This window comes from Girardinichthys multiradiatus, chromosome 22 (assembly GCF_021462225.1).
Source record: "Girardinichthys multiradiatus isolate DD_20200921_A chromosome 22, DD_fGirMul_XY1, whole genome shotgun sequence".
NCBI classification, from domain to species: Eukaryota; Metazoa; Chordata; class Actinopteri; order Cyprinodontiformes; family Goodeidae; genus Girardinichthys; species Girardinichthys multiradiatus.
In genome coordinates, this window is record NC_061814.1 from 5,442,006 (window position 1) to 5,469,120 (window position 27,115).

At 39.4% G+C, this 27,115-nt stretch overlaps 1 protein-coding gene and 1 long non-coding RNA gene across 2 annotated transcripts; both read right to left on the bottom strand.

Annotated features, from left to right (window-relative positions):
- Positions 1-2,588: 2,588 nt before the first annotated feature.
- On the bottom strand, positions 2,589-20,654 carry pitx3 (paired-like homeodomain 3). Its single transcript, XM_047351972.1, has 4 exons — positions 20,478-20,654; positions 14,904-15,021; positions 9,375-9,580; positions 2,589-4,365 (listed from the first exon to the last, which is right to left on the bottom strand). The coding sequence occupies exons 2-4, from the start codon at positions 15,010-15,012 to the stop codon at positions 3,796-3,798; spliced, it is 885 nt and encodes a 294-aa protein (XP_047207928.1). The 5' UTR covers positions 15,013-15,021; positions 20,478-20,654; the 3' UTR covers positions 2,589-3,795.
- A 2,246-nt stretch (positions 20,655-22,900) lies between these two features.
- On the bottom strand, positions 22,901-26,842 carry LOC124859266. The gene is made up of 6 exons (XR_007036049.1): positions 26,727-26,842; positions 26,246-26,309; positions 25,616-25,757; positions 24,299-24,390; positions 23,190-23,266; positions 22,901-23,094 (listed from the first exon to the last, which is right to left on the bottom strand). It is a non-coding gene; the product is annotated as an uncharacterized LOC124859266 (long non-coding RNA).
- Between the last annotated feature and the right edge of the window lie 273 nt (positions 26,843-27,115).

Consider the following 27,115-nt stretch of genomic DNA (forward strand, 5'->3'; position numbering starts at 1 on the left):
AATTTAAAACCATAAACCTCTGTTTAAATATATTGCCACAGGGATAAAAACACAAAAAACACTGTGATGTCTCATTTGATTTATTTAGATGTATTTGGATGGTTGGATAACATTATATTCTGTTTTTCCTTAACAAACAAAAACTCGATGTTGCTAGGTTGATAACTGTATACACAACACATACAGGCATATCTGTTCACATACAAATGATTGGTAAGAAGTGAAAATTTGTCACTGTCTTGAAGGAAAGTCCCATTACTCAGTAAAATATGTTCATGCCTACCTGAATTATTGTGAAAGCCATAGGAGTATGGCTATCTCTGCTCATTCATCTCAAACCTGAAATTCTACCTTGGGTCTATTTTTCCCACTTTGCCAGAATATAATTTAAAGTAATCTACAAAAAAATCTATTCATCAACTGCTGTATGAATATTAGGACATGTAAAGGAAAGACAATTATTTCCCATCAGGCAGTTGCTAGGTATTTAGCTTTAAGCAGGTCTCATAATCTCTCATATGTCATTAACTTTCCCAAAAAGAGATTAGAACCACATTGCATGGACAAAGTGGGAAACATAAAGACAACTAAAATTATGGCAGTCCCCCCCCTTGGTGGCTCTCTGGCCCGAGGGCCAATAGCACTGCTACCTCAATGTGTTCAAACTAACACTCTGTGTATAGTCAATAGAGGGCACTGTTATCAAGCCCTCAAAATAACATTCACTCACAATAACCTTCACAATGACATGATTTAAAGTCTGTTAGAAATCAGCAATACGTTGATTGAAATTGACATTGTGTCTTGGAATTCCATCTACTTGGTGGGTAAGGATAGGAAAGGTCAACATTCCAAAAAAAGCCACTTCTTAAAGGTTCTTTTTGTCAACCAGTTTTCATCAGCATACTCAGACCTGGTCCAGGAAGTTGCAGTTTAGAGGGCATTGTGAAAATAAAATACTAAAATCCTCTCCATGCCTGACACGTGCAAACGTTTTTGACTTTTTAATGTGTTCAAAAAAATGTATTTCATTTGCCAGGGAAATAATAATAAGTGCTTCCATTTTATTTGTTCTTTAAACTACCTTTAGGGCTTGTACATATATGTCCGATCTGAAGCTTTTTTTTTCTTTTTCTGTAATTTAATAAAATGACTATCCACCCAAAAAAAAAACATATATAATGGTAACTACACAGGTAAGGAATGATAAGTACAAGGATAAAATGGTAACAGTTCAATGGGGGGAGACAAAGAGCTGAAGGAACAAAGTAACCCGGAGATGACTGGAGTTTCAAGCAATAAGGGATGCTCTGTTTTAATGGATATTCCACTTGAAATTCATAGAAACATTTCACTTAATTATTGTTGATGAGACAAAGCAAGCTAACCCAGGAAAAAAGCTTGTGTTTTTGGATGTTTGCTTTGCACTCTTACATACATTTTCACTGTCATGCCCCGTGGACCACACAAAGTTTTTAAAGTAAATGGCTTTTCAGAGTTTTACTTGAAAATGTTGCTCATATACTATTATACACTCACCGGCCACTTTATTAGGTGCACCTGTACAACTGCACTTTAACGCAAATTTCTAATCAGCCAATCACATGGCAGCAACTCAATGCATTTAGGCATGTAGACGTGGTCAAACTGAGCATCAGAAAGGGGAAGAAAGGTGGTTTAAGTGACTTTGAACATGGCATGGTTGTTGGTGCCAGACGGGCTGGTCTGAGTATTTCAGAAACTGCTTATCTACTGGGATTTTCACGCACTACCATCTCTAGGGTTTACAGAGAATGGTCTGAAAAAGAGAAAATATCATCAACAAGGCAAATGCCTTGTTGATGCCAGAGGTCAGAGGAGAATGGCCAGACTGGTTCAAGCTGGTAGAAAGGCAACAGTAACTCAAATAACCAGTCGTTACAACCAAGGCATGTAAAAGAGCATATCTGAACGCACAACACGTTGAACCTTGAAGCAGATGGGCTACAGCAGCAGAGGACCACACCGGGTGCCACTCCTGTCAGCTAAGAACAGGAAACTGAGGCTACAATTCGCACAGGCTCACCAAAATTGGACTATAGTCTGATGAGTCTCGATTTCTGCTGCGACATTCGAATGGTAGGGTCAGAATTTGGCGTCAACAACATGAAAGCATGGATCCATCCTGCCTTGTATCAACGGTTCAGGCTGGGGGTGGTGGTGTAATGGTGTGGGGGATATTTTCTTGGCCCATTTGGGCCCCTTAGTACCAATTGAGCATCGTGTCAACGCCACAGCCTACCTGAGTATTGTTGCTGACCATGTCCATCTCTTTATGACCACAGCGTACCCATCTTCTGATGGTTACTTCCAGCAGAATAACACGCCATGTCATAAAGCATGAATCATCTCAGACTGATTTCTTGAACATGACAATGAGTTCACTGGACTCAAATGGCCTCCACAGTCACCAGATCTCAATCCAATAGAGCACCTTTGGGATGTAGTGGAACGGGAGATTCGCATCATGGATGTGCAGCCAACGAATCTGCAGCATCTGTGTGATGCTATCATGTAAATATGGACCAAACTCTCTGAGGAATGTTTTCAGTACCTTGTTGAATATATGTCACGATGGATTAAGGCAGTTCTGAAGGCAAAAGGGGGTCCAACCCGGTACTAGCAAGGTTTTACTTAATACAGTGGCCAGTGAGTGTATGTATGTATTTAAATAGCTGATTTGCTATTTAAAAGCACTGAGTCATGTTCTCTTTCAAGATCTCTCAAACACCAGAGTATCCCTTGATGGCCTTCGGGATGATACCATTTTTACTCAACTCTAGTTCCTAAACAATGTGCTGATAGAATGTTTACCTATGGTCCTTGCTTTGTATCTGTCACCAGATACCATATTCATACCCCCGGCAGATTTAAAGTAATATTTCAAATAATCTTTAATCTTCTTTTTCTAACTGGAGTTAATGTCAACATGTGAAAGCTTTCCAGCCAGAGTCCCAACCTGAATCCGAGGAGAGAGCTAAAGACTGGGGTGATGACAAGGAGGCTTTCCTTCCTAAATGTTTTGAAGCTCAGCACCAAAGATAGTCAGAATGCTTGCGAAAACATTGAAGATGCTGGTCAGATATTAAGATTGAAAGTTAGATGTCTGTAATTCCAATAAAGATTTCCCCTTGATTACTAGAAAAGAAAGAAATAATTTTTGTCATGCCATTTTAATACAATGTAAATAAAAAATATAATCAGTTTTTAACATTGATACTGCTTTTAAATAGTTTTATCATATTTGGAGACAGAAGAAAGCTTTGAAGATGAATAAAACAATTCAATTTAACTCTGCCAGGGGTATGAATAGTTTTGGGCTCCTTATATATTCACACAAAGCAGGAAAAAATATTATATACACCCTCTACTTTGCTGGCTTTTAAACCAGGAGCCCTTTCTGTAAGAGCTGTTTTTGAGGTTTTTTGGCCAAGATGCTAACAACCAGTCTGAAGGTTCGCTTGTCTGTGTTTTTTTTTCAAACGTTTCTCATAATGCAGTTCAAAAAAAGGAAAATCTGACTCTGATCTTTAAAAACAGTTTAAAACTGGTTGGTCAGTTTAGCAACTTATTTAACTGGGTGTAATTGCTTTGAAGAAACAGTGGTCCATCTGAGTTGTTATGATTGGACTAATGGTTTACCATCAAAACACCAACTGATCTGCTGCATGACCAGCAGTTTAGAGATGGTACTGAGAGGATGAAAATTAGAGTAACAGTGGACTTACAGCTGGTGTGTTAAGTCATGGTTGGAGTTCATACCGGCCGGTCCACAGCATATTGGCAGGGGCTGAGGTTGGACACGGTATTCTGCACTGCTGGATAAGCAAAGTTGGTGTGCTGCTTTGCTTTAAGCCGTAGGCTAGCCAAGCTGGAGTTACAGGTGTCTCTGTACATGTAGGGGCTGGCTGTGGTGGCGTAGGGGCAGGTGGCTGCAGTCACTGCTACTGAGTTGAGTGCCGTGGGACTGTTGAGGTTGTTGAGGTTGCTCAGGTTGTTGAGCCCAGCAGCAGGAACTCCAGTTACTGCTGATGGCACCATGCTAGAGGGCATGTTCATAGAGGGGATAGAACTTGGGGGGGAAAACATTGGCTGGGATGACAGAGGAGTTACATTCATTGAATTAAAAAATGGGAAGGTTTTTGCAGAGAGTGGGCTGCTTGCTAGGCCCTTGGTCGCCCAGTTGTTGTAGGAATAGCCTGTGTACATTTCATCATACGGCTGCATGAGTCCATTGAACTGGGCACCAAAGCCATTTTTACATAGCTCTGCCTGCTGGTTCCTTTCCCTTTTTCTCCACTTTGCACGGCGGTTTTTAAACCATACCTAAGGCATAGGGAAAAAAGACAATCATGTGTTTGTGTAAACAATTAGTTGCAACCTGTTTAAATTCTGGAATACTATCATGTAGCAGGTAGATCTCTAACAAAGACTCTAAATTCCATTGTCTCGTAAGTCAGCACCAACAGTAGTAAGAAAACAAATACACAAGAAAAGTTTTTCCATTATGTATATCTCAGTTTTATTTACAACATGCATCATGTCATATACATTGAGAATAATTCTTTAAGACTGTGATAATATTCTTTGGAAAGAGCAATTAAATCTCTGAATAATGATAAATAAAAAAAGAGATCTATGAAATGATACACACGTGTTTTAGTGAACTGTCCTGCTTTTACTCAAGAATGGAACTGGTAACCTTCTGCCAAAAACAAACTGTATTTTATTTTAAATCGAAGACATCAAATGTTCTTTAAAAGATACTTCTGCTTTGTGTCAACATAGAGATGAGGTTATCAATCATTCTATCATGTCAAAAAGGTGCAGCTATACTGGTTATAGCAGTCAACACTTTGAAATTTGCCATGTGTGGAGAAGATGAATGTGTCCTTACATCTTCACCTACTTTTTCAATTTGATGTTTGCAAACAAGACAAAATGGCTGGAAAATGACTTCAAATGACTCTTTTCCTGAAACAGTCTGAAGTCAATAAACCCTCATTCTAAAAAAAGATCCAGCCAGAGTAACTTAAGCCCACTCTCATGATTTCAGTATTATTGTGTGTGCATGGGTAAAGACATGATGATCCTTCAAGCTAAGTTAAAGTGTATCATCAAACAGTTATTAATCACACCTTATTAAAACTATTCTGACACTTATTTGAATAGTGAAATCTCAATGAAATGCATGTCAGGGAAGGGCAATCTTCAAATTTGCAATTTTATGATCTCATATTTACAGGATATTAATCAGATTAACCCTTTGGTTAAAATATCAAATGGAGAAATTAAATCTAGGCAAGTTCATCTGTGGGTATATTTATGGAAAAATGTTGTTGTAACTTTGATGTAGACGATGAAATGATTTGTATTTGGAGTCATTCTAATCATTTACTTCAATAAAAAAAAAACGTTAAAGAAGAAAGTTGGATTCATCAATGTGCAAGATTTAAGCTCAATCCCAACTTGTGCATAAGCAGCTATTGTGATGCTGTGTTTTATTATGACTCATTTTCTTCCTCTGTGAAGTTATCTCCCAGATTTAAACATTATGACAAAGTTTTTAGCCAAGCAAGACAACAGAAAAGGTGCTTTTGTCCCACCATGGCTTCACATTCTCTACAATACTTTGCATCCGAGTTTAGTAGCAAATCAATGCCTCGAGGTGTAGATATTAAGTCTGTATTTGTCATTGTCAGTCAGTCAGTCATTTTCCATACCGCTTCTTCCATAGTGTGTCGCGGGGAAGCTGGTGCCCATCTCCAATAGTCTATGTGCGTGAAGCCAGGTGCACCCTGAACAGGTCACCAATCCATCGCAGGGCAACACACAAACAACAAGCACACACTCATTCACACACCTAAGGGCAATTAAGAGAGACCAATTAACCTAACAGGCATGTCTTTAGACTGTGGGAGGAAGCCAGAGTACCCGGAGAGAACCCACACATGCACAGGGAGAACATGCAAACTCCATGACCCTCCATGACTGGGAGTCAAACCCAGGACCTTCTTGCCGCAAGGCAATAGTGCTACCAACTGCGCTGTTGATCAGTTCAAACATTAATTCAGACATGAAGGAATGCTGCTCCATGTGGAGAACCGTCTGAATGGCTTCTACTGCAGACATGACAAGAAGACATTCACACCTCAAATCATCCCCTCGACATCCCATTCAGGAACAAATTCCTTCCATAAAGTAACAAACCCCCTACCTTCAGATCCTCTGCCTGCACTAAAGATCTCTGAGGAAGATGTAAATAGGCTCTTTCAGCGCATGAAAATAAAGAAAGCTGGAGGACCTGATAACGTCTCCCCATTATGCCTGAAAGCCTGTGCAAATCGACTCACTCCGATCTTCACAAGGATCTTCAACAAATCACTGGAGAAATGCGAGGTTCCCTCCTGCCTCAAACGATCCACCATCATGCCGGTTCCCAAGAAACCCACCATCCTAGGATTAAATGACTACAGGCCTGTAGCCCTGACGTCTGTGGTCATAAAATCCTTTGAGCGGCTGGTGTTGAAGCACCTGAAAGACATCACAGGCCCCCTGCTGGACCCTCTGCAATTTGCTTACCGAGCAAACAGGTCGCAGATGATGCTGTTACCTTAGGCCTACACTTCATCCTGCAACACCTCGACCGTCCAGGGACGTATGCCAGGATCCTGTTTGTAGACTTCAGCTCGGCCTTCAACACCATCATACCAGACATCCTCCACCAGAAGCTCACCCAGCTCAACGTCCCAGCCTCCACCTGTCAGTGGATTAACAGCTTCCTGACGGACTGACAGCAGCAGGTGAGACTGGGGAGCATCTTCTCCCAAACCAGATCAATAAGTACTGGTGCTGGTCCAGGACGGTGAGTCGGCATACAGACAGCAGGTGTATCGGCTGGTACACTGGTGCGGTCAGAACTTCCTTGAACTCAACCCACTCAAGACTGTGGAAATGGTGGTGGACTTTCGGAGAACACCACCCCCATACACCCCCTCACCATCCTCAACAACACTGTATCGGCCGTGGATCACTTCAGGTTCTTAGGAACCACCATCTCTAAGGACCTGAAATGGTCCTCACACATAGACACTGATCGAAAGAAGGCCCAGCAGAGACTGTACTTCCTGAGGCAACTCAAGAAGTTCAACCTTCCACAGGAGCTGCTGGTCATCTTCTACACTGCCATCATTCAATCTGTCCTGTCTTCATCCATCTCAGTGTGGTTTGGCTCATCCACAAAACAGGACAAGTGCAGACTGCAACAAATAATCAGGAATGCAGAGAGAATAATCAGGGCTGACCTTCTCTCCATCCAGGACGTATACAGGTCTAGGGTCAGGAAAAGAGCTGCTAAAATCTCTGCAGACCCCACACACCCTGCACATAAACTGTTTAGAGCTTTACCTTCAGGCTGTCGCTACAGAGCACTGTTCACTAAAACCAGCTGCCACAGAGACAGTTTCTTCCCCCAGGCTGTTTCTCTGTTGAACATTCAATAGAGTACAAAACAACAGCATACAGATGTTGCAAATCCACCTTTTTATTTATATATGTGTATATTGTACATTGTAAATATGTATATTCTGTAATCCAAAAACAAAACCAAAGAGCAAAGTGTACTGGAGTCAAATTTCTCATTTGTATGTACAAACTTGGCAATAAAGCTGATTCTGATTCTGAAGATGGCTCTGGAAGGGCATCCATGGTGTGGAACTAATGGCCATTTTTATAAACCTCCCTTGATAATACTTTCCTAAACATCTTCCATGGGTTTTAGATCAGGGGGACATGTAGGGTGGCCCAAAAGAAGGATATTATTTTCTCCTAGTCTGGTTCTTGGTTTGCCCTTTGTCCGTGTTGTACAGTTGATTGGTCTCACTCCTTTTGCCTGGCCCACACCTGTTCCTTGTTTCCCTTAATTTATCAGTCTCTCAGCTCATTGGTTCTCCCTGCTGTTCCTGTTTTTATTTAAGTTCCTTTTTTGGTTTCTATCATCTATCGTTAAGATCCATGATCTCCTGGTGTCTAATGTTCTGGTCTGATTGGAGCTTGGCATACTCATAGTTTAGCAGCCAAAGCTGTGACCCAGAACAAATAGATCTCAAGCTTACCTGCATTCGTCTGGCTCCCACAATATGACAGAACTGCTATGTTGTCCTGTTATAAGACCGAAGTGGGTATTCACAAAGAATCCTAGAACTAAAAGTAGCTCCTAGTGATGTCATTCTAAGAAAAATCTTAGAATTTTTCTAATTCTAGGATTCTTCTTAGAATTTTACTTTGGTAAGAGAAAACTTATTCAAGAAGCACTTAGGCCTTAAGAGAGTTCTTAAGGTGAGGAAATGTTAAGAGTAGTAAGGAGGACTTTTAGTGAGCCTAAGAGTGTCTTAAGCAAGCAAGATGGCAGAATGGAGAGATATTCTCCAAACATCAAATAAATAAGGTGGATGCTCAGGGTTGTCTATTACGTTCTTCCTTTTACAAGCATTTTTTGCACAATTATCTCTATGGCTCGACAGCAATCCCAAGAGCGGAGCCAGCTTTTATGATCAGCTTGTTGAGCTTTTTTAAGTGCTACCCCAGCAGATGATGGCAGAAGAGATCACACTCTCCATAACAGACTCTTGCTGGAGGGGCCTAAGCTTCCTCAAGAAGTACAGTCTGCTCTGTTCCTTCTTGTAGACATCACATCAGATCAACAGAAGGAGATGTTTTAATACAGAAATATGGGCCTATTATGTCCATGTACTGTTCAGTATGCACTCAGTTCTTTGTCAGGGTTCCTTTTGCATGAATACCTGCAGTGTTTGCAGTGTTTTTTGTCTTAAACTTCCACTCTCCAATTTTAGTGAAACAATTCTATTCCAGTGATGTATGGATTGAATTAATCTGAATGGAGTTATATTTCTGAGTGCAGCTGTACCATGTTTGCAGTGGAGAAAACTGCCTCCACCTCAAAACAAGAACTGCAACACAACCAAAAGGTCAGTCAGTCAGTCAGTCAGTCAGTCATTTTCTATACCGTTTCCTCCATAGTGGGTTGTGGGGAAGCTGATGCCTATCTCCAGCAGTCTATGGGTGGGAGGCAGGGTAACAACCAAAAGGTATTACAGTTAATTAAGAGTCATACATATGGCACCACACATGACACTGTCATCAAGAGTTAGACTGACTGAGATATCAACCATTTTTAATGACCTGCAGTTTCAATAGGCACCTTGTACTGCATGGCTCACGCACATTTAGGTACCTAATACAGCTTATGTAACGTAAACACACAGACCCTGGTTTTCTATTCTAGTGAGTTTATAAGAGAGATTGTGTGTACCCACCCTGACCCGAGCCTCAGTGAGGTTGGTCCACACTGCGATTTCTTCTCTGGTGCTCATGTCTGGGTAGCGGTTTCTCTGGAAGGTGGCCTCTAGCTCCTGGAGCTGCTGGCTAGTGAAGTGAGTCCTTTGCCGCCGCTGTTTCTTCTTCAGAGAGCTGTCATCAACACTTGACTCATCCAGCTTGTTCTGCTGGGATCTCTCAATGTCTGCAGAAAAATAGAAGGAAGGCAGTTTGCACATGGCAGTTGCTGTCTGATAAGGAGACAGCAGGGGATGTCAAGGAAAAAAATAAGTTTAATAAATATTGTTTCTGAATAAAAAATACGTACTTGCTCACCCATACAATACTAAATCAAAAATCATCTTTTTTTGTTGGCAGCTTTCTAAGACATTTGTGATGACAGAGAAATGTTATTAGCCACAGTTCACCTAATATCTGTGGAAAATGAAAACTGAGCAAATTGGAGATGTCTGAGAACTCCTAAAAAGTTTGTACAATATATTCAATAAGATATTTTTACACTGCATAATTATATATTGTCTCTATAGTAAAATTCCATCATAAAACATACAAACTAAATCATTGATCTTGAAAGTTCTCTAGCACCATGAACATTGTTTGTCTGTATTACAGCTTAATGGATAAAACATAAACAACAGAAAATACAGCATGTACTGTAAAATGGCTGCCTGACTGTTTCAAATTGGTATATGAGTATGTTTTAAGACTGAATGTGGTTAGGAGAGCAGTAGAAAAAAACAAACTGTAACTTTAGTAAAAATGCAAAACATTTAAGAAGTCGAGTCTGTGTAACAATTAGAATTAAACCAAAAAGTTTCAGCAGCGTCAACTGCTGTTCTAAATGTACAAAAAGCAATCTTAATAAATTTAAGGAGGTATTTTAGAATGATGCACTGCATTTTCGATTTTTTAAAGGTTGAACACTAACAGAAATTACTCTAATGCAAACAATCCATTGTCAAAGCACCTGAAGTAAAAAAATAAATGCATCAGATACCATTGTGTAGTACTGCACTCTAAGATGTGTTTAAAGATTATTGCCCTGTTCAAATAATCATGTCAAAGTCCTTTGTATTCATATATGCTACCTCCACATAAATTAGCCTGAAGCTCATATTCAACCCTGCCCAATCTCAGCTGAATGAAAACACATAATCTCTATTCAAATAGCAACTGAAGTCCCTCCAAGCAAGAAACTGATGACCACAACTGTGCCACAATAGAAGAAAAATAAATGCGAATAATGATTACATGCAAAAAGGATCTGGTGCAGTGGTTGACTCCATGTCATCCCCAGCAGAGTTGCTTTAAAGGACTGTTGAATGTTATGTCTGCCTAGGCTCCGCACTGCCAGATCAAACTCCTGCAATTTGAAAAGCTCACAGAAAAAGGTGAATTTAGCTGGCTAGTTAATCCTGTGGATCAGGTCTTTGTGACTGGGGCATGTTGGGTTCTGTTAGGTGACGGCTTAGGTCTCTGGGAGCAGTTCAAAATTATCAACTGGGTTTGAAAGGAGGTTGCACAGGACAACCAGCAAAACCAATAAGGAACAGGCCGAGGCTGTTATCTGGCAGTAAACTGACACTGGGTAAGCTGTCACTTAAGTCTATACCAGAGTACAGAGAAAAAGGACTAGCCTTTAGAGTGATGCACTAATAAACAATGTGTCCAATCTAACTGGCAATGTGCCAACAACAGACAGCTACTGTCAGGCCCTGAGATGATTTTAATTAGAAAATATACTTCAACAAAGCTTAACCAGATCCCCTTTCAACACCCGGGAAAACAGAAAATTTTATAAAGAGGCTGCAAAATAAAACGACATAGTATACGGATTAATTAGCTCATTTTTAATCTGTATATATATATATATATATATATATATATATATATAGTTTGGATTGAAGGTTGTGATGTGTTTATCGTTAGCAAGAGATTTAAATCCGACTGTGAGAAATATTCTTTAAATAACTAAATACTAAGTAAAATGTCTTACCTCTTTTCAGAGAGACGCTACTGCTCAGAAAACATTTTTCAGTCGTCAGTTTTATTATTAGAATCATTCTCTAAAAGTCTTTGTAAACATATATAATAATGCTAGCATATTTTGTGTTATGTGTAAGTTTATCCTCACAGTTCAGTTAAAAATATTGTATACAGTCAGTCAGTCAGTCATTTTCTACCGCTTATTCCATAGTGGGTTGCGGGGGAGCTGGTGCCTCTCTCCAGCAGTCTATGGGCGAGAGGCAGGGTACACCCTGGACACGTCGCCAATATTGTATACATATACATTTTATTTGTCCTCTACAAGCCATAGAAACAGAAACCAACTGTTTAAATGCTTATTCTGCAATTCCTGAATTTAAATCCTAAAACATCATTTAGTTCAGAATTTCTTTTGCCAATTAATGTTTTGTTAAATTTTATAATAAATAGTTTCTATAAATGATATTGGCAATCATAAGGATACTGAAAGAACAAAACTTCTGATTCACAAAACATAATTACACACAGAGGTATAATAACACATTCTAAATTATTCACGAGTGTCAACCAGCTTATGGCTTGTACACTTTTGTATGGAAGTAAAATAATCTCATTAGAATCAGACATTTTTAGATATTGAATTTATAACACTGAATTGTTATCCTATGTATGTAATTTTTTTTAGAACCTAAAATTTGCCTGCAAAAATTTCACCTGCAAGAAGTTCGCCTGACGAAATTCAAATGCCGAAATACGCCTGCAAATAGTCAACTGTAAAAATTCGCGTGGAAAAATTCACCTGCAAATCTTTTGACCTTTTGGTGACTCGTGCCAAAGCAATCAGCACTAGATCGAGTCAAGTGGCTGATAATGCATTTTAACATCGGCTGCCACCTGCCAAAAAAAATCCAAGAGTTGAGGGGCTTTTAACCAATCAAATTATGCTCATTTGATCACGTGACTCACCAGTTAGCTTGTGCAGACATTCTTCTTTTGACCTTGAAGGAAGCGACGAAGTTAAAGTTGGCTTCCAGTTGTAGCTTTCGATTCGGGAAACAGTTAAAGGTACAGGTGTAGGAACCGGGGGAGGCGGGGGGCCGTGTCCCCGTCACTATTGGAGACAGGTGCATTTGTCCCCCCAAAAAATTATACCGCGGAGGAGAAAAATACTAGATTTAAAAAAAAAACTTTACCTCATATGCTTTTATTTTGAAAGTGCATCGCAGCGTGATGTCACTGGCCTTCCCCTCCCTCGGCTGCTCTGAGTGTTTGGGAAGCGGGCAGATGCGGGATTCTGCGATATCAGCTACAGTCTGATCAGAGACCTCTGAATGAGGTGAAACTGTCTGTAGGCAATGTTGTCATGAATATGGCTGGTTTATAACGTCTTGTTGTTAGTTTACATTTTATATTTAGAAACCATATCTTTATCATATCTTCATCTTAATCCTGGGATGGGCACGTGTGTTCCGAAGTATATCAGCACCATCCAAAAAAAATGTTTTGTCTTCTTATTTGAGCAAAATGCCACCACCAAAGAAAAGGCTTAAATAACAGCAGGACTTTGTTTTCTTAAAAAGAGTGACGTCAGTGTGAGTAACGGTAACACATTACGAGGTCAACACCTCATCATACTCGGCTATTTAACATGTCTGACATTATATTAGATATTATATGTAATAATGTCTTATCAGGAGAATAATAGTACATACGTAGTGAAGCAGTTGAAGCAATGAAAGGTGGAGAGACGGAGGTACTCCAGTGAGGGCTTAAATGATTAGTGATAAAAATGTTATTAGAGCCAGGGGGAGCTTCATGGTGTGGTAAGGTTTAAAAATCACATTATTGATAAAATAGATCCAGAAAGGAGAACAGGTGAGGACTGATGCCAGGTTCATTATTTCCACAGAAGCTACTATAAAGGTTTGGGTTAGGATGTGAGGTTAACAGCCGCACTAGAACAAGAGTTCTGCTCCTTTATAAGGTGAAATGCTCTTTGTAACCGAGAGGTGGAATTTTTTTCCCATTTTTTTTTTTATATGTGCCACCTTTATGCTCAGGAGCGGTACCTTAGACATGCATTTCTGAAGCTAACATAAATACATCTGCAAATCATTTGTTAAAAATCTAAAGGGCAGGTTCTGGAGCAGGTTTTGGAGCAGGACCAGTTCTATGATGGTACAAATGGAAAAAAAAAGCACTGATATGGCCATTTATTTAATTTTCACAAGTCAAATACAGCTTTCACAAATCCCAAATTGTGTTTATAGGATTCTGCTATTAGTGTAGAATAATCTAGTCCAGGCTTGAATTGTCTAAGTGGCCTACTGTAGTTTTTGAGTTGGAGCAGATGAAAGATGCTCAAGGTAATGAAAAATTAGGTGAAATTGCCCTTTAACTGTTTCCCGAATCGGAAGCTAAAACTGAAAGCCAACTTCTGATTCGTCGCTTCCTTCTGGGTCAAAGAAGAACCTCTGCAGAAGCGAACTGGTGAGGAACGTGGTCAAATGACCGTAATTTAATTGGCTAAAAGCTGACTCTTCGACTCTTAGATTTTTTTTTTTTGGTAGGTGGCATTCAATGTTAGGATACATTCTCAGCCGCTTGACTCGAGCTAGTGCTGATTGCCTAGGCATGAGTCACCAAAAGGTCAAAACATTTGCAGGTGAATTTTTCCACGCGAATTTCTTGAATTATTTCACATGCAAATTCTTGCATGTGAAATTTTTGCTGTACAAAAATATCACATACATAACTGCAAAGGAGAAAGATTCGGCGTTATAAATTCAATGTCTAAAAAATGTCTAATTCTAATGAGACTATTTTACTTCCATATACCTAAATGAGAGCTTGCATTGTTAAACAAAGTGATCATTGAGGCCTGTGGGATTTAATTAAGTCTTTCTTTTAAATGAGCGACTGAGACATTCACAGCATGTTCGGCAGTCAGCTATAAAAGGTAAAAGTGGTATAACCATACTTCCTTACAGAGCAATAGACAAAAATGTTTTCTATTCGCAACCTTATAAAGGTTACCCCACAAAATCAGAAGATAAAATGATCTGTTCTGATCAAATCCGGACTACAAAACTATAAAATCAGATGATTTCACAGATGTATTTCTGTGTTTTAATGTCAGTTTGGAAAACGTTCATGCGGAGGCTACTCTGATACAAGCTGTCAAGTGATTTTTCAGCGGACCAAGTCGCAATCAGAAAAGCCCGGAGACCCGCCCCTCCTGAAGCCGCGGCGGCTGCTGTCGCTGACGGAGGCTTGGCAGGGAGAACTGTGAAATTTTAAAAAGCACAAAAACTGACGTATAATATTCGACATGTTATGCTAAATGTTTACTGCCATACTGAATAAGGAAACTTTATAGAAAATGATTTTAAGCAAAAAGAAAAAAATGTTTTGTCTGTGCTGCTGAGGACATTTTCTTTCCATTTTTAAAAGGGAATGTCCCCCATATACAGCCAAATATGTTCTTATCCAGACATGCAGAGAACTATTCGCAGACCCACCGCTTTGTTCCTGGCCTTTACATCCAGGCTCATGCTGTGGGGTTCCGGAGTCAGAGAGAGACAGCGCCGGGCTGCGGGTCTCACTGTCTGTCAGCAGGGTAAAATCCATCACCAGGCTCTACGCGCAAACACACACACACACACAGACAGAGAGAGAGAGAGAGAGAGAGAGATGAAGGAGAGACATGTCAGATTTAACATGGGTACTGCTCTTTAGCTCCGGAAGAAAATCATGTCAGTGTTAAATACGTCATACTATGTTATCTTTTCCATTTGATCGGATTTGTCTGCAGCGTGGAAGTGTGTAAAATACTTTTTTTTATTTTTATTTCGTATAGTTTAGCGTTTCTTATTTTAAAGGTGCTGTGAAAGATTCTGCAGCTTACTGTCCCAGCAGCATTCTAGTATAACCACACAGGGATTCTTAAAACTACCAACAAAGTTTTCGATTGTTGGATTGGGCTTTACGGTTAGACATCGTGGGAATTCTGACTTTGGTTTTGCATCCTTACACATTTCAAGATACATGTAACACTTTGTTACAGGTTATTGCTAAAAATCTATGAAATTGTTGGTCACCATAGCAACTTAAAATAAACTCCATATAACTGTACAACAAAACAGTACATTTAATACTGTGAGACTGATATATTTTTTCTTTTATTCTTTGTGTTGCTGTTGCCGAAGACCCTCTAAGGATGTTAAACCTGAGAAAATAAATCAATGTCTCCATTTTGGGTTTTGCTTCATCTGTCAGTAACAACATTACGTCTCTATTTTCTTTCCATTTGTTCTATGTGTGTGGCGGTTGTGATCCTTTACGGGAGGTTGACACAGGCAGCTGTAGAAGTCGTGTCCTGGGCTCAACCTATTTTGGGGGAATATGAGGAGAGCCACAAAAGACCTCACAATGACATTTTAGGTCAATTCCATACTTGAGAGGTTAAAGCACTGCTTTCCACACAGTAGCTAAGTTTCCCTTGATCAGTCAGCACTTTGACAATGTTGATTGAAAGCAAAGCCATCCAGATCTGCCAAAGCCCAGAGAGGTTTGGGATCAATTAAGGCTACAATGCAAACAGAAGCAATCTGACTTGTCTGGGATGTAGAAACGGATGTAACAAGAAGCAGTAACACGGTTCAGCAACTTTACAATTACATTTTAATTGACAAGTGGCAAAGTAAGTGATGAAAGACCAGACTAATAAAATCAAGAAGGCATCTGCTTCTACTATTTGGCCTTATTTTCATTTTATTTGCATTTCCACTGGCATCAGTGTGCAAGCAGGTGTGACGCTGTGTCTGTCTGTCGGCAGAATTGGACTGGCCTGTTCCACTGGTCACTGCCGGTCTCTGTGTGTATAGACAGTATTGTGGTTACAAACTTTATAGATAGAAAGTGTGGGATTATATTTTTTAATGAACCTGTTTTGGGAAGCTACACGTACGTACACACACGTACACACACATACTCCACCCCCAACCTGTTCATGTTTCCCTGCTTTCTCTTGCCAGCCCTTTGTATTTTGGTCACATGAGCCTTCTAATGCCTTGTACACAAAACACAACAGCAACACACTGACTGTACTCAACTGACAGTGAACCAGAAGATGTTGAAACTATACCCTCTGAAGGCCACTATGCTCCCCTAATGAGCCACCTAATCTTACCAGCTGATATAAATCAAACTGATGAGTAATGTATCTGTTATATATATGAAAGCAAACAATGCACATTTAATTGATGGACAGTATAACCTAAATGGCAAAATTTTACAATAATCAAATGTGTTTTATCATATGTTTTTAAATAAAGGCCAGACTAACTAAAACACTTTTCATTAAATCAGTACTATATTACACTGACCCAATGAGATCATTTACACAGACTCCAAGCCTCTAGCCTCAGCTTATGGTTAACACTGACTAGACCCTCCTTCAGGGGAGACATGTACTCTCATTTTTTTATTATACTCATATATATTTTATTATAAAACAGTTGAATGCATCGCAAGTCTCTAAACTAGGTATCTGAAATTGGTGTAAGAATGTCAGACTCCACAGAAATTGGCTCCAGGTGCTCTTTTTATTACAATTGTAAAATAGGGAGGGTTACTACAGACTTTCAGTTAAAAACTTCGAATACATGCCAATCAAAGGTATGATATTCTAGTTATGAACTGTGGAACTCATCAGGCTTTTATTAAATGAATGTTATTCAGGACAGCAGAAAATTTACTCTCCACACCATCAAAACATTTTAAGTAAAAAAAAATGTTCTGGCTTGATTTTGACTTGTAGCAGGTGGTGAAAGGTATCCACTTAAATTGCACTTGACTCCCACATAATATATGCCCTGCCTATTAAAAAAAAAGTTCCCTGGACTGGTCCATCTTTCCCAATAAATCTACTAACTCTACACTTACACATGTTACAGTCTTTTAAAAGGAGCCATCAATTCAATTCACTTTTTATAAAGTTCAAAATAAATATTATCTCAATGCACTTCACAAGACAGACATATTTAATTAATATACAGAAATATGTAGTTTGTTGAATAAATGTTATAGACAGCTTAAATTTTAATTACACTCATTCCAACGCAATCCTAGTTATAGTGCAATGCTGTCAGGTTTAGTTTATTATCCCAGTTGATTAACAAACATTCTCTTTACATCAAACTGCATTGAGTCACTGATTTTACCAACATCAGAAACAATCTTTGCTGAAGATTTCAATGAAAAGACTTGCATCTGGTCAGAGAAGAGTTGCATTCTGTTGTTGGACAGAGACTTTTGTAATAACAGGAAAAAAGTACAAAGGTGGCTGAGAAGAAACCATTGACATGGATTTGAGGGTTAAAGATAACTAATGGGTCAGACAGAGCGGTTTTCTGCGTCCTAATAACAAATATATAAGTTAAAATGGCTCATTAACAACAAATATTCTGGAAATACTTTCATCCAAACAATGACTGACAAAAGCTTTTTGGCTGCTTTTATTTTTTTGATCATAAAGTCTGTGGATGGAGCAGAGTGTTCCCTTTGGACTGAGGTTTTGCCTCTGAGTAAAATTCATGCCAATCACTCGCAGTGATTATTTCATAACTCAATAACAAAACAAATCAGTCGACGAGCGGGTCCTAAATTTTTGGTGGGACAGTGCTTTGACGGGGAGAACAGCTACCTCTAATGTTGTTTGAGTCAAAGATCTGAAGGTGAGCCGGTGCTGTGGGGCCAGGACGGAGGCTGCAGGGTGTCCGAACGGCGCAGAAACGCTGTGACTGTCTGGGATTGGCATCACTGGCAATGCAAGGAGCCCCTGGCCCCTTGTATCCTTGTAACAACTGACATCCCCCTTAGATTCTATGCATTTATTTTATCTCTTCATGACCACTTGTTATAAAGTCGTATCTACACAGAACGTAAGTTTATGTATTTTCCAATGTTTAACTTTTAACCGTAAATAGTGCTGACTGTTCTTAAACTTCAGACCATGAAAATGTGACAGTTGGCTTTACTTAGTTTCAATGCTGCTTTTAAACGTTCGTTTTTAAGTTAAGAGACATAAAATGTATTACAGCGCAGCCACTGAGACACCACATTTTGTTTCCGAGATCAGGGGCTCTGGTTCAGCGAGGCCTGCGCTAAGGAGCAGCTCAGTCCTCTGTGGAGGGGAGCACGCTTACAGGGCCCCGGCTATTTCCTAGGGAACTATGAGACCCTTTAAGCAGCCCCCTCTTCTTCCACCAACATGACGCGTTTTAATTCACTCACATTTCGCGCTTCAACATGAGAGGAGACTGCGTGTTTAACTTTGATGTTGAGGTGCAGCAGAGGCTTTCATTTAAATACTGCCTATGATAATAACAAATAAATAATAATGAGAAGAAGAAATCCTCTCCTTTTTCAGGAAATTGCCGGATCCATCTGGCGGCGCGGCGCTGTCGCTCGGCCCGCGCATTACCCTGGGAATTATTCATAAACGCGTCGAGAATTAATTCCCGGGATTAAGAGTTGATTAAGATGTGTGTCACTTTGCTGTCTGAGGACTTATTAAGGGCCTCCTCGAACCGGCGGCAGATGGAATTCCAGACCAATGTTTGTAGATGTTAATTTCCACCCTGGTATAACATCTATTTGCATATGACTGAGGGACTGAGAGGCCGAGGCAGTCCTGCGGCACAATCACCAGAAAATAATTGGCTGTTCCAGGTAACAGCAGCCCTCTGCAGTGATTAACATGGAGCTTATCCACATCTAGAATTTAATATGGTTTATCAAATTAAAACACTTATGTTGTATATTTTGCAAGTGTAAAACTTTTGGAATTTAGGCAACTAGAAATGAGCCCATTCATTAAGAGCATTTTTCTTAGAGTATAGCCTGCAAAATAAGGCTGTGATAATTTATTATTTCATCATATAATCTAAGATCATTTTAAGAAATAACGTATAAAACTGAAACGAAATTCAATGTGGTTTATTTAAAATTAAGAAACATTAAAAGTAATCTGGGAACAGAAATGTTTAGACTATACTCAATTTAATGTCACTCAGTTTAGTTGTTATCGAATTCCCAGCAATTCATGCAATACAAGCATTAGAATAATGTTTAACTAATAAGTTTGGTAATGAAGTATGAAGCCAAATAAAACTATCTAGATTTATATCTGATTATGATGTCTGCTGCGGCATCCCGGTCGGCCTTCAGCGCACACGGCTGACTGGTAGCCGGTAACGAACATTTCCATCTACATCCTGAGGCCAAACGCTGAGGCGGATTAAACAAATCTTTGTTTCATATCTCCGGATGTGCAATTCGTGCTAAAGAGACCATAAACTAAAGGCCTGCAGAAGAACGCGAACCATGCAAATTGGTAAAACAACTTGTTTTAAGGGGGTTTTATTTCCTTCTAAAATTGTAACCTAAATTAAATTAATTAACCACGAATTAACTAAATAACTAAAACAATTTATTTACTAAGGACTAATGCTAGTTTTTTAAAGTATAAAACAGTTACAAATTAGACTAAATATCTGACAATCTATCGCGAGATGCGGCGTAATGCAATTGTCTAAAATTATTATTAGTGAAAACGATCTTATATTTTGTGTCGTTTTAATTTGCAGCGTACATTAAAGTTATGAGTGAAGGTGTGTTATTGTTAGCGGGTGTTATCCCCCCAAACCCCGCTCCTCTTCAACATGCCCCAGCCTCACATCAACATGTCTTTGATCATCCAAAATAGTTTTACAATGTCCCTTTCTGCGTCCACAGTTTTGCAACGTGCTCAAAACCCGGAGCACAGTAATTCATTCCAGCGGATCCTTAAGCTACTGTTCACATTTTTTGCCAACAGTGAAAATGAGAAATGAATTGTCAAACACACAGAGACTGATACTGGTAGTTCAGTATCAGTCCCTAAAAGCACCGGGGAAACAGTTGTATTTCTGTTGGAAATGCCTCGCTACCATCAGCAGATCAGACGCGTCAAACACAAGAACACAAACATGCTGATGAGCAGACAGTGACAGACACTAAAAGGAGAGGAGAGCGCGCCTCAATGCACTTACGTGGACTGCAAGTCAGACTAAATGAATCCGTGGAAAGGGCAAAGAGCTTTGCTTTGTGCTGTTAGGTTTTCTGGCCTCGGCTTTACTGGTGGCATGGACAAAACGTTCCAGGGTGCGGCAAAATGTCAGAAAAAAAGGCTGACGGGCAGTGAAGTTCTTTCTCTTCTGGTTGTTCCCTCTGTGCTGCAGGACTGAGGCTTGATCCCCTCTCAGAGAAGAGGGACGGAGGTGGGCGGGGGTTCACTTCATGCTAAATATTGTGTGTGACATGCAGGTCTGCCGAAGAAGGGACAGCCTTTACTTCTCTCTCCCTCCTTCTCTTTGTCTCTCTGAGAGCTCCTGAGGTCCAGACTCTTACACCACCACCCACAGCTCTTCTCCTATTACCTGTCCACAAGCGTCTCCTTCATCCCTTCCTCCTTCTATCAGCCTTTCTATTCATTTATACATTGTTGGTTAAACTGAATTTAATTTTTTTTGTTTATTCAAATTTTTTTGTATGGTCAAAATAACCATAAAATTAGAAGAGTTTAGGCCTCCTAAAAATTGATCATTAACTACTACAATAAGGCAAACCGATAGATTGTACAACTCTTTTGAAGCTCTTTTGGTTTCCGAAGATAAATGAATAATCCTTACATATTCTTCGCACAGTAAAAATCATTTAGAGATTTTACTCATTTTAAGCCATTAAATTTCAAACGCGGTCCGATAGGAGTGTTCCACGTCTCTCTGACCGACAATGTCAGAGAAGGAGCTGCAGATGTCAAACGACTGTTAATGTTTGGGCTGGAACAGTTCTGAACGAAGCAGCTGCTGTAATCGTAACCTCATCTAAACTGTTTAATAGAGAATAAAGTATTTTGCAATGTTGTTGTAGTCTTTAAATTTAGAGTTTTGAGAGAAAACTCAAGCAGGCATCTCAGTCAGTTGGTGAAATTAGCTCGGAAGTATCAGGTCTCTGCAATAACTTTCCAATGTGTCTAAATGTAGTTTTTGTAAGTCTCCTTGTACATATTAGGGAATATGAAAATGATTCTGTCAGAGATACAACCTCCACTTTATCAGGTGCTAGCTAGCAGTACCGTGCTCTGTCTGCTGAGGTGTTCTCTATTTCACATTAATGTCATAGGCAGTGTCTGGTTATCAGCCTCAAGTTCCTACATTTTGCTTTCTCTGTGTTTTTGACATTTAGTTTTAGTAAACTAAGTCTCAGGCTGATAGGTGAATTATACCCTTCCTTACTGACAAAATCCTTCTATGGGGCCTTAGGCATTCTAGCAAAGGTATGACACATAAGAATAGCTGAGAAAACAAAACTAAATTGAGTAAAGCAGGAAAGACAAATGTCACACAGAATCCTATGGGTTATTTCCTGCAGTTCAACTTTTTGGATAAGTAAAATACAATATTTTAACAATGCTGATGTCATACTTTAACATCTTGCAAGATTTCTGATGTTTTTTATAAGCTTACTCAAAACTTTATTGTATTGATTAGACATGTATTTGTTCAGTTTTAAAGCACAGAAGTAAATTTCTTTGTAATACTTTTATGCCATTTTTTGGTTCTTGCTTCTTTTTCTGATGATATTCTTGAACTCTGTGCAGTTTGAACATTTATCCCTGTTGTTATGCTCTTTTAGAAGATTAGCATGAGGAAAACTACGAAAGTCTGGATGTTGGATGTATCAGCCCCGAAGGGAGCTGGATTCCAGCGCAATAGTTACGACACTCTTTGAACTCGCCGATAGGCGGTCACGTGGTTCATGTAGCTCTCAGTCAGGTTGAACGGCTTCAGGCGCGACATAACGCAAAAAGCGAATTTTTCACTCTTTCCTGTGACTTTTGGTAATAATAATGAACTGATTACTGGTTACTAAATCATAATTTGAAAATCCAAACAGAAGTAACAATACCTAATATAAATGCTCTTTCTGATCTCCTCCGCATGCTAGCACATGCTAGCATGGGATGCTATAACTGTATTCTGTGCCAGCCGTTAAGAGCTCTGATCAAACTTACCTTCTGATCTACATCCTATACTACGTGGAAAGATCTATTGCCTATGTATTTAAAAAAAAAAATCCAAATATTACAGATGGAAAATGAGCAGAATTAAAATTTTATTTAAAAATTAAATAATTTTTAAATGAATGAGGAAAATATGTAGCTGTATGAAAATATGACTGAAGACCTGGGATGAATTCTTAATTTTTGTAGAAGACATAATTATACTATTGTTTGCTGTCATGTGAACTGAGTACTTGTATCTATAACAGAGTTGATTGTGACTGTAGTCTGACAACTGTTATAAAATTATAATTCATTGACTAAAATGTTCATTTAATTGAAAATGTAGTTAAAATCATATTAGATGACAAAACAACTGAATTGTGCAAAAATAAATGACCAAACAATTTATTGTAAGATATGTAAAATGCAAAACTAGCTTTAATAAATGAGTACTTGCACTACCATTTATACAGTTTATTAATTACATCTGCACCAATAAACTGTATCTGATCAAATCTGGACAAGGTAGAAATGTGCCCAAGTTCGAATGAGGGTTCATCCTCCTTGGCAGCAGCTCCTTTTGAAGTCAGTCACCACATCTGCTGACCTCCCAGAAAACAATACAGAAACAATCAATATCATAGCTAGAAGGCAAAAAAAAAAGTAAATGTGTTCCTCTGTAGGTTCAGCAGGTTACCATGGCTGGGTGTGCTGCATTTGGATGCACCAATCGGTCAGAGAAAGGAATCCGTATGTATGGCTTCCCAAAAGATCCTGAAAGAAGGAAAAAATGGTTGGTTCAAGTCAGTAGAAGCAACCTCACCATCACCAGAAGTCACAACAACAGGAAACTATGTGCTGTAAGTTCAATCTGCACACTGCACTGGAAAATGCACAAGGGCCTAATGAAATGTGCAAGAAAATAAATAAATAAATCACTTTACAGGCACACTTTGAAAAAGGACAGTTTGTGAGGACACAGTCAGGCCAAGTGAGACTGAGAGCTGATGCCGTTCCAACCCTTTTTCTTCATCAACCAGAACCAAAGACGAGGAAGGATCCTGCAATGAGAAGTCCAGCAGAACTTCCACTGCATGTTGAGCCACTGACTAGTGATCACACATATAGGTCTAAAGTAAACTTTGGTACGAACCGTGTTAAATAATACGTTTCAAATTTTTTACCTAATCTTTATGCTAACAGTGCCATTATAATTTTAGAGATGAAGGAAGGAAGAAACAGAAATGAGGCAAGTGAGATGAGGGAAAGTGAAGGGGAAAAAGAAGATGAAATTGTAGCCTCAGAGGACAGGGACATGCCAGGAACTGATGAGCCAGGGTCAACAGGGCAAGAAGTATGCATCAACAGGGAATACAATCAGGAAACTGAGGTGAAAAAGCTGAGGGAGGAATTAGAAAACCAAAAAATTCACATAAGAACAATACAAGGAGAACTTCACAGACAGAAGAAAATTAATGCAGTCCTACGAAAGAAAAATGTAACAATGGAAAAGAACTTTGGCAGCATTTTCACAAAAGATCAAATGAAAGCTATTGGTATGAAGAGTAAAAGAGACATTAGATGGAGCACAAACACATTAAAAAAAGCCATACAACTTCGCTTTTCTGTGGGCTCAACAGGCTACAGGCTTCTTCAGGACATGAGTCTCCCTCTCCCTGACATCAGAACCCAGCAAAGAAGATTGCAACACATTAAGCTGGAACCAGGTGTGCTAGGAGAAGTTTTCAACATGCTCCAACTAAAGGTTGACAGTTTAACAGAGATGGAAAGAGAATGTATACTTACTTTAGATGAAATGGCAATCACCCCTAGTGTGGAGCTGCACCTAGGAACAGGGAAGCTGTTCGGGGATGTGATGCTGCCTGGTCACACAGGAGCTGCAACACATGCATGTGTTTTTATGTTGGCAGGAAGTACAACAAGATGGAAGCAAGTTGTGGGTTACCATTTTAGTGGCAATTCCACTAACGGAGCTAATTACAAGCCAGTCATCCTAGACATCATTGAGAGAGCAGCTTCCAAAGGTCTTGCTGTGGTAAACATCACCACTGACATGGGCAGTGCTAACCGAGCGATGTGGCGGGCTTTTGGAGTGGGCCACAAGAAAACATTTGTCTAACACCCAGTAAGACCAGACAAAAGGCTGTACTTCATGCCAGATGTCCCTCATCTGGTGAAGAATTTGAAGAATGCCCTGGTTAGTGGTCAGACCTTTACAATTCCACCAGAGATTGTACAAAAAGAGAGTCTGCCACACAACGAGGTTTCACCGGGTCCTTTGAAAGATTTGGTAGATTTTCAGGAACAAATGCCTTTGAAAATTGCTCCAAATCTTTCACAAAAAACCCTTCAGCCCAGTCATTTTGACAAAATGAAGGTGGGGCCTGCATTGAATGTCTTTAGTAAGTCAGCAAGTGCAGGTCTGAAATACATGGTGGAGCAGGAGCATCGACCCACCTCTAATCTGACAACAGCCTGGTTTCTGGAGCAGGTGAACCACTGGTTTCACCTCATGTCCTCTTGCCACCCTGTGATGGGACTCAGCAGGCATAAGATGGAAGAGTACAACAAAGCTATTAAATTCCTCCAAGACATGTTAGCACTCTTCAGTGGACTTAGAATAGGTCCTACAGGAAGCTGGAAACCAGTGCAAACAATTTTAGGTATTGAGAAAGACATGCTTGACCATGGACACATGTTTGTGTTGACAAGCAGGTTTACTCAGGACTGCCTTGAAAACTTGTTCAGCTGCATAAGGCAAAGGAATCCAGTCCCAACACCAGTGGAGTTTCAGCAGGCACTGAGATCAATCTCAGTTGGGCAGTTCCTTACAACTGTAAAATCATGAAGCTATCAGGAGGATGGCGGCAGTCTTCTGGCAGAGTTCCTGGACATTAAGGGGACATTTCCCAGTCCTGGCCTTCGTGTGGAGCAGCTGATTGGAAACACAGATACTCCTGACCTCACCAACAGCGAAACATGTATTCTGTACCATCTTACAGGATACATTGTAAATAAAGTCATCAAACATTCCAACATCAGTGATGGATGCTCAAGTTCAATTAAGCAAAATGATGACACTTTGGAAGGAGAGCACAGTACCCTATTGATACTGATGGAATTCAAACCAGGGGTGCTGTGTCGGCCATCACATGAAGCCTTCAGTCTGGTCCAGAAAGTTGAAAGACTTTTCAGAACAAGGTCCAGTCAATCTGTCATGGAGCTCCCAAATGCCATGGATACTCTAGAGAGAGAAGCAAATCTATTAGAAAGCATGCTTCCTTCATGTCACGATGTGCAAAGAAAAATAACCACCAGATTCATCTGGCTGAGACTAAGAATAGCAGCAAAACATCTTTAATGAAAGAAAAAAAAATTCTGGCCAATGCTGGACATCTTGGAAGTAAAAGCCAGGCGAAAAACACAAAGAAAAAAAATGTCAAACCTCATCTTGCACCCCAACAAACAAGCCCTAAGCAAACACCTTGACTTTTACCACAGACCTTTGATTGTTTAAAGGTATTTTTGTTACTGTTCTACTGTGTATTGATGCTGATATGTTCCAATAATAATTCTTAATTTCTTTTTCTGTCTTGCGATAGATTCTAATATCTACTTCAACTTCACCCATGACTGTAAATACCAACTTTGTGAAGGACTTAAAATGTTAAAATAATTTTGTTCAGACATCTTGATTCAGCTCTTGTTATTTTTAAGGACAGAAATTGTTACCTTTGTGGTGCTTTGTATGCAACATGGTTCAGCAGTTCACTTAAGCCATTTTCGTGTGGTTTACCTGGAAAAGAATAATAAAAAATGACTCATCTTCACAATCACGTTTAATGATAATGTCCCTATTTATATGGCCATCGTTGACAAACAATCTATAACTTTAACTAAATTAACCATGCCAATATCACAGTATTTTTCAAGATGTGCTAGTTCAGTAGCTGGAATTACAATAAAAATTAGAAAATTATCAACGCTAAAAATGTAAGCTGTAATGGACATTTTAAAATGCTGAATCAGACACAATGAGATAGACCCGTCTAAACCCGCCATGCTTGCAATGAGCTAGCTACAGTTAAAATACAACAAGCGAGTTATCATGCTTAATTAACTAAACCTGGCGATATAAAATATTATTGCTAAACTGCGATACAGAACAGTAAACTCACAATATCAATATAATGTTGTATTTTCATCAACTTACCGTACAAAATCCTTACGAAGCACCGAGAATGAACTACGTTCAATGCTGGAGCTGCTGGTGTTTGGAACTATTTGCAGCTCCATAAACCACGTGACTTCCGCATTCCATTCTTCTATAGAAGTCAATGGGAGTGTCGTAACTCTTTTTCTACGGCGCTGCTGGAATCTATCCATTGCTTATATCTGTCTCTTGTTGAATCAATAGGTCAAGTCCACAGTGGGTCTATGATAGATTGATGCTCATGTTAAAGGGAAAAAGCTGACTATTAGAATAGACAAAAATAAATTTTTCAAAGCAACATTTTGCATTCAATATTCAATTAATTTAATCACTAATTGTTATATTCTTCTTTCATACGTTTCTGTGGTTCTTCTCTTAATCAAAACATG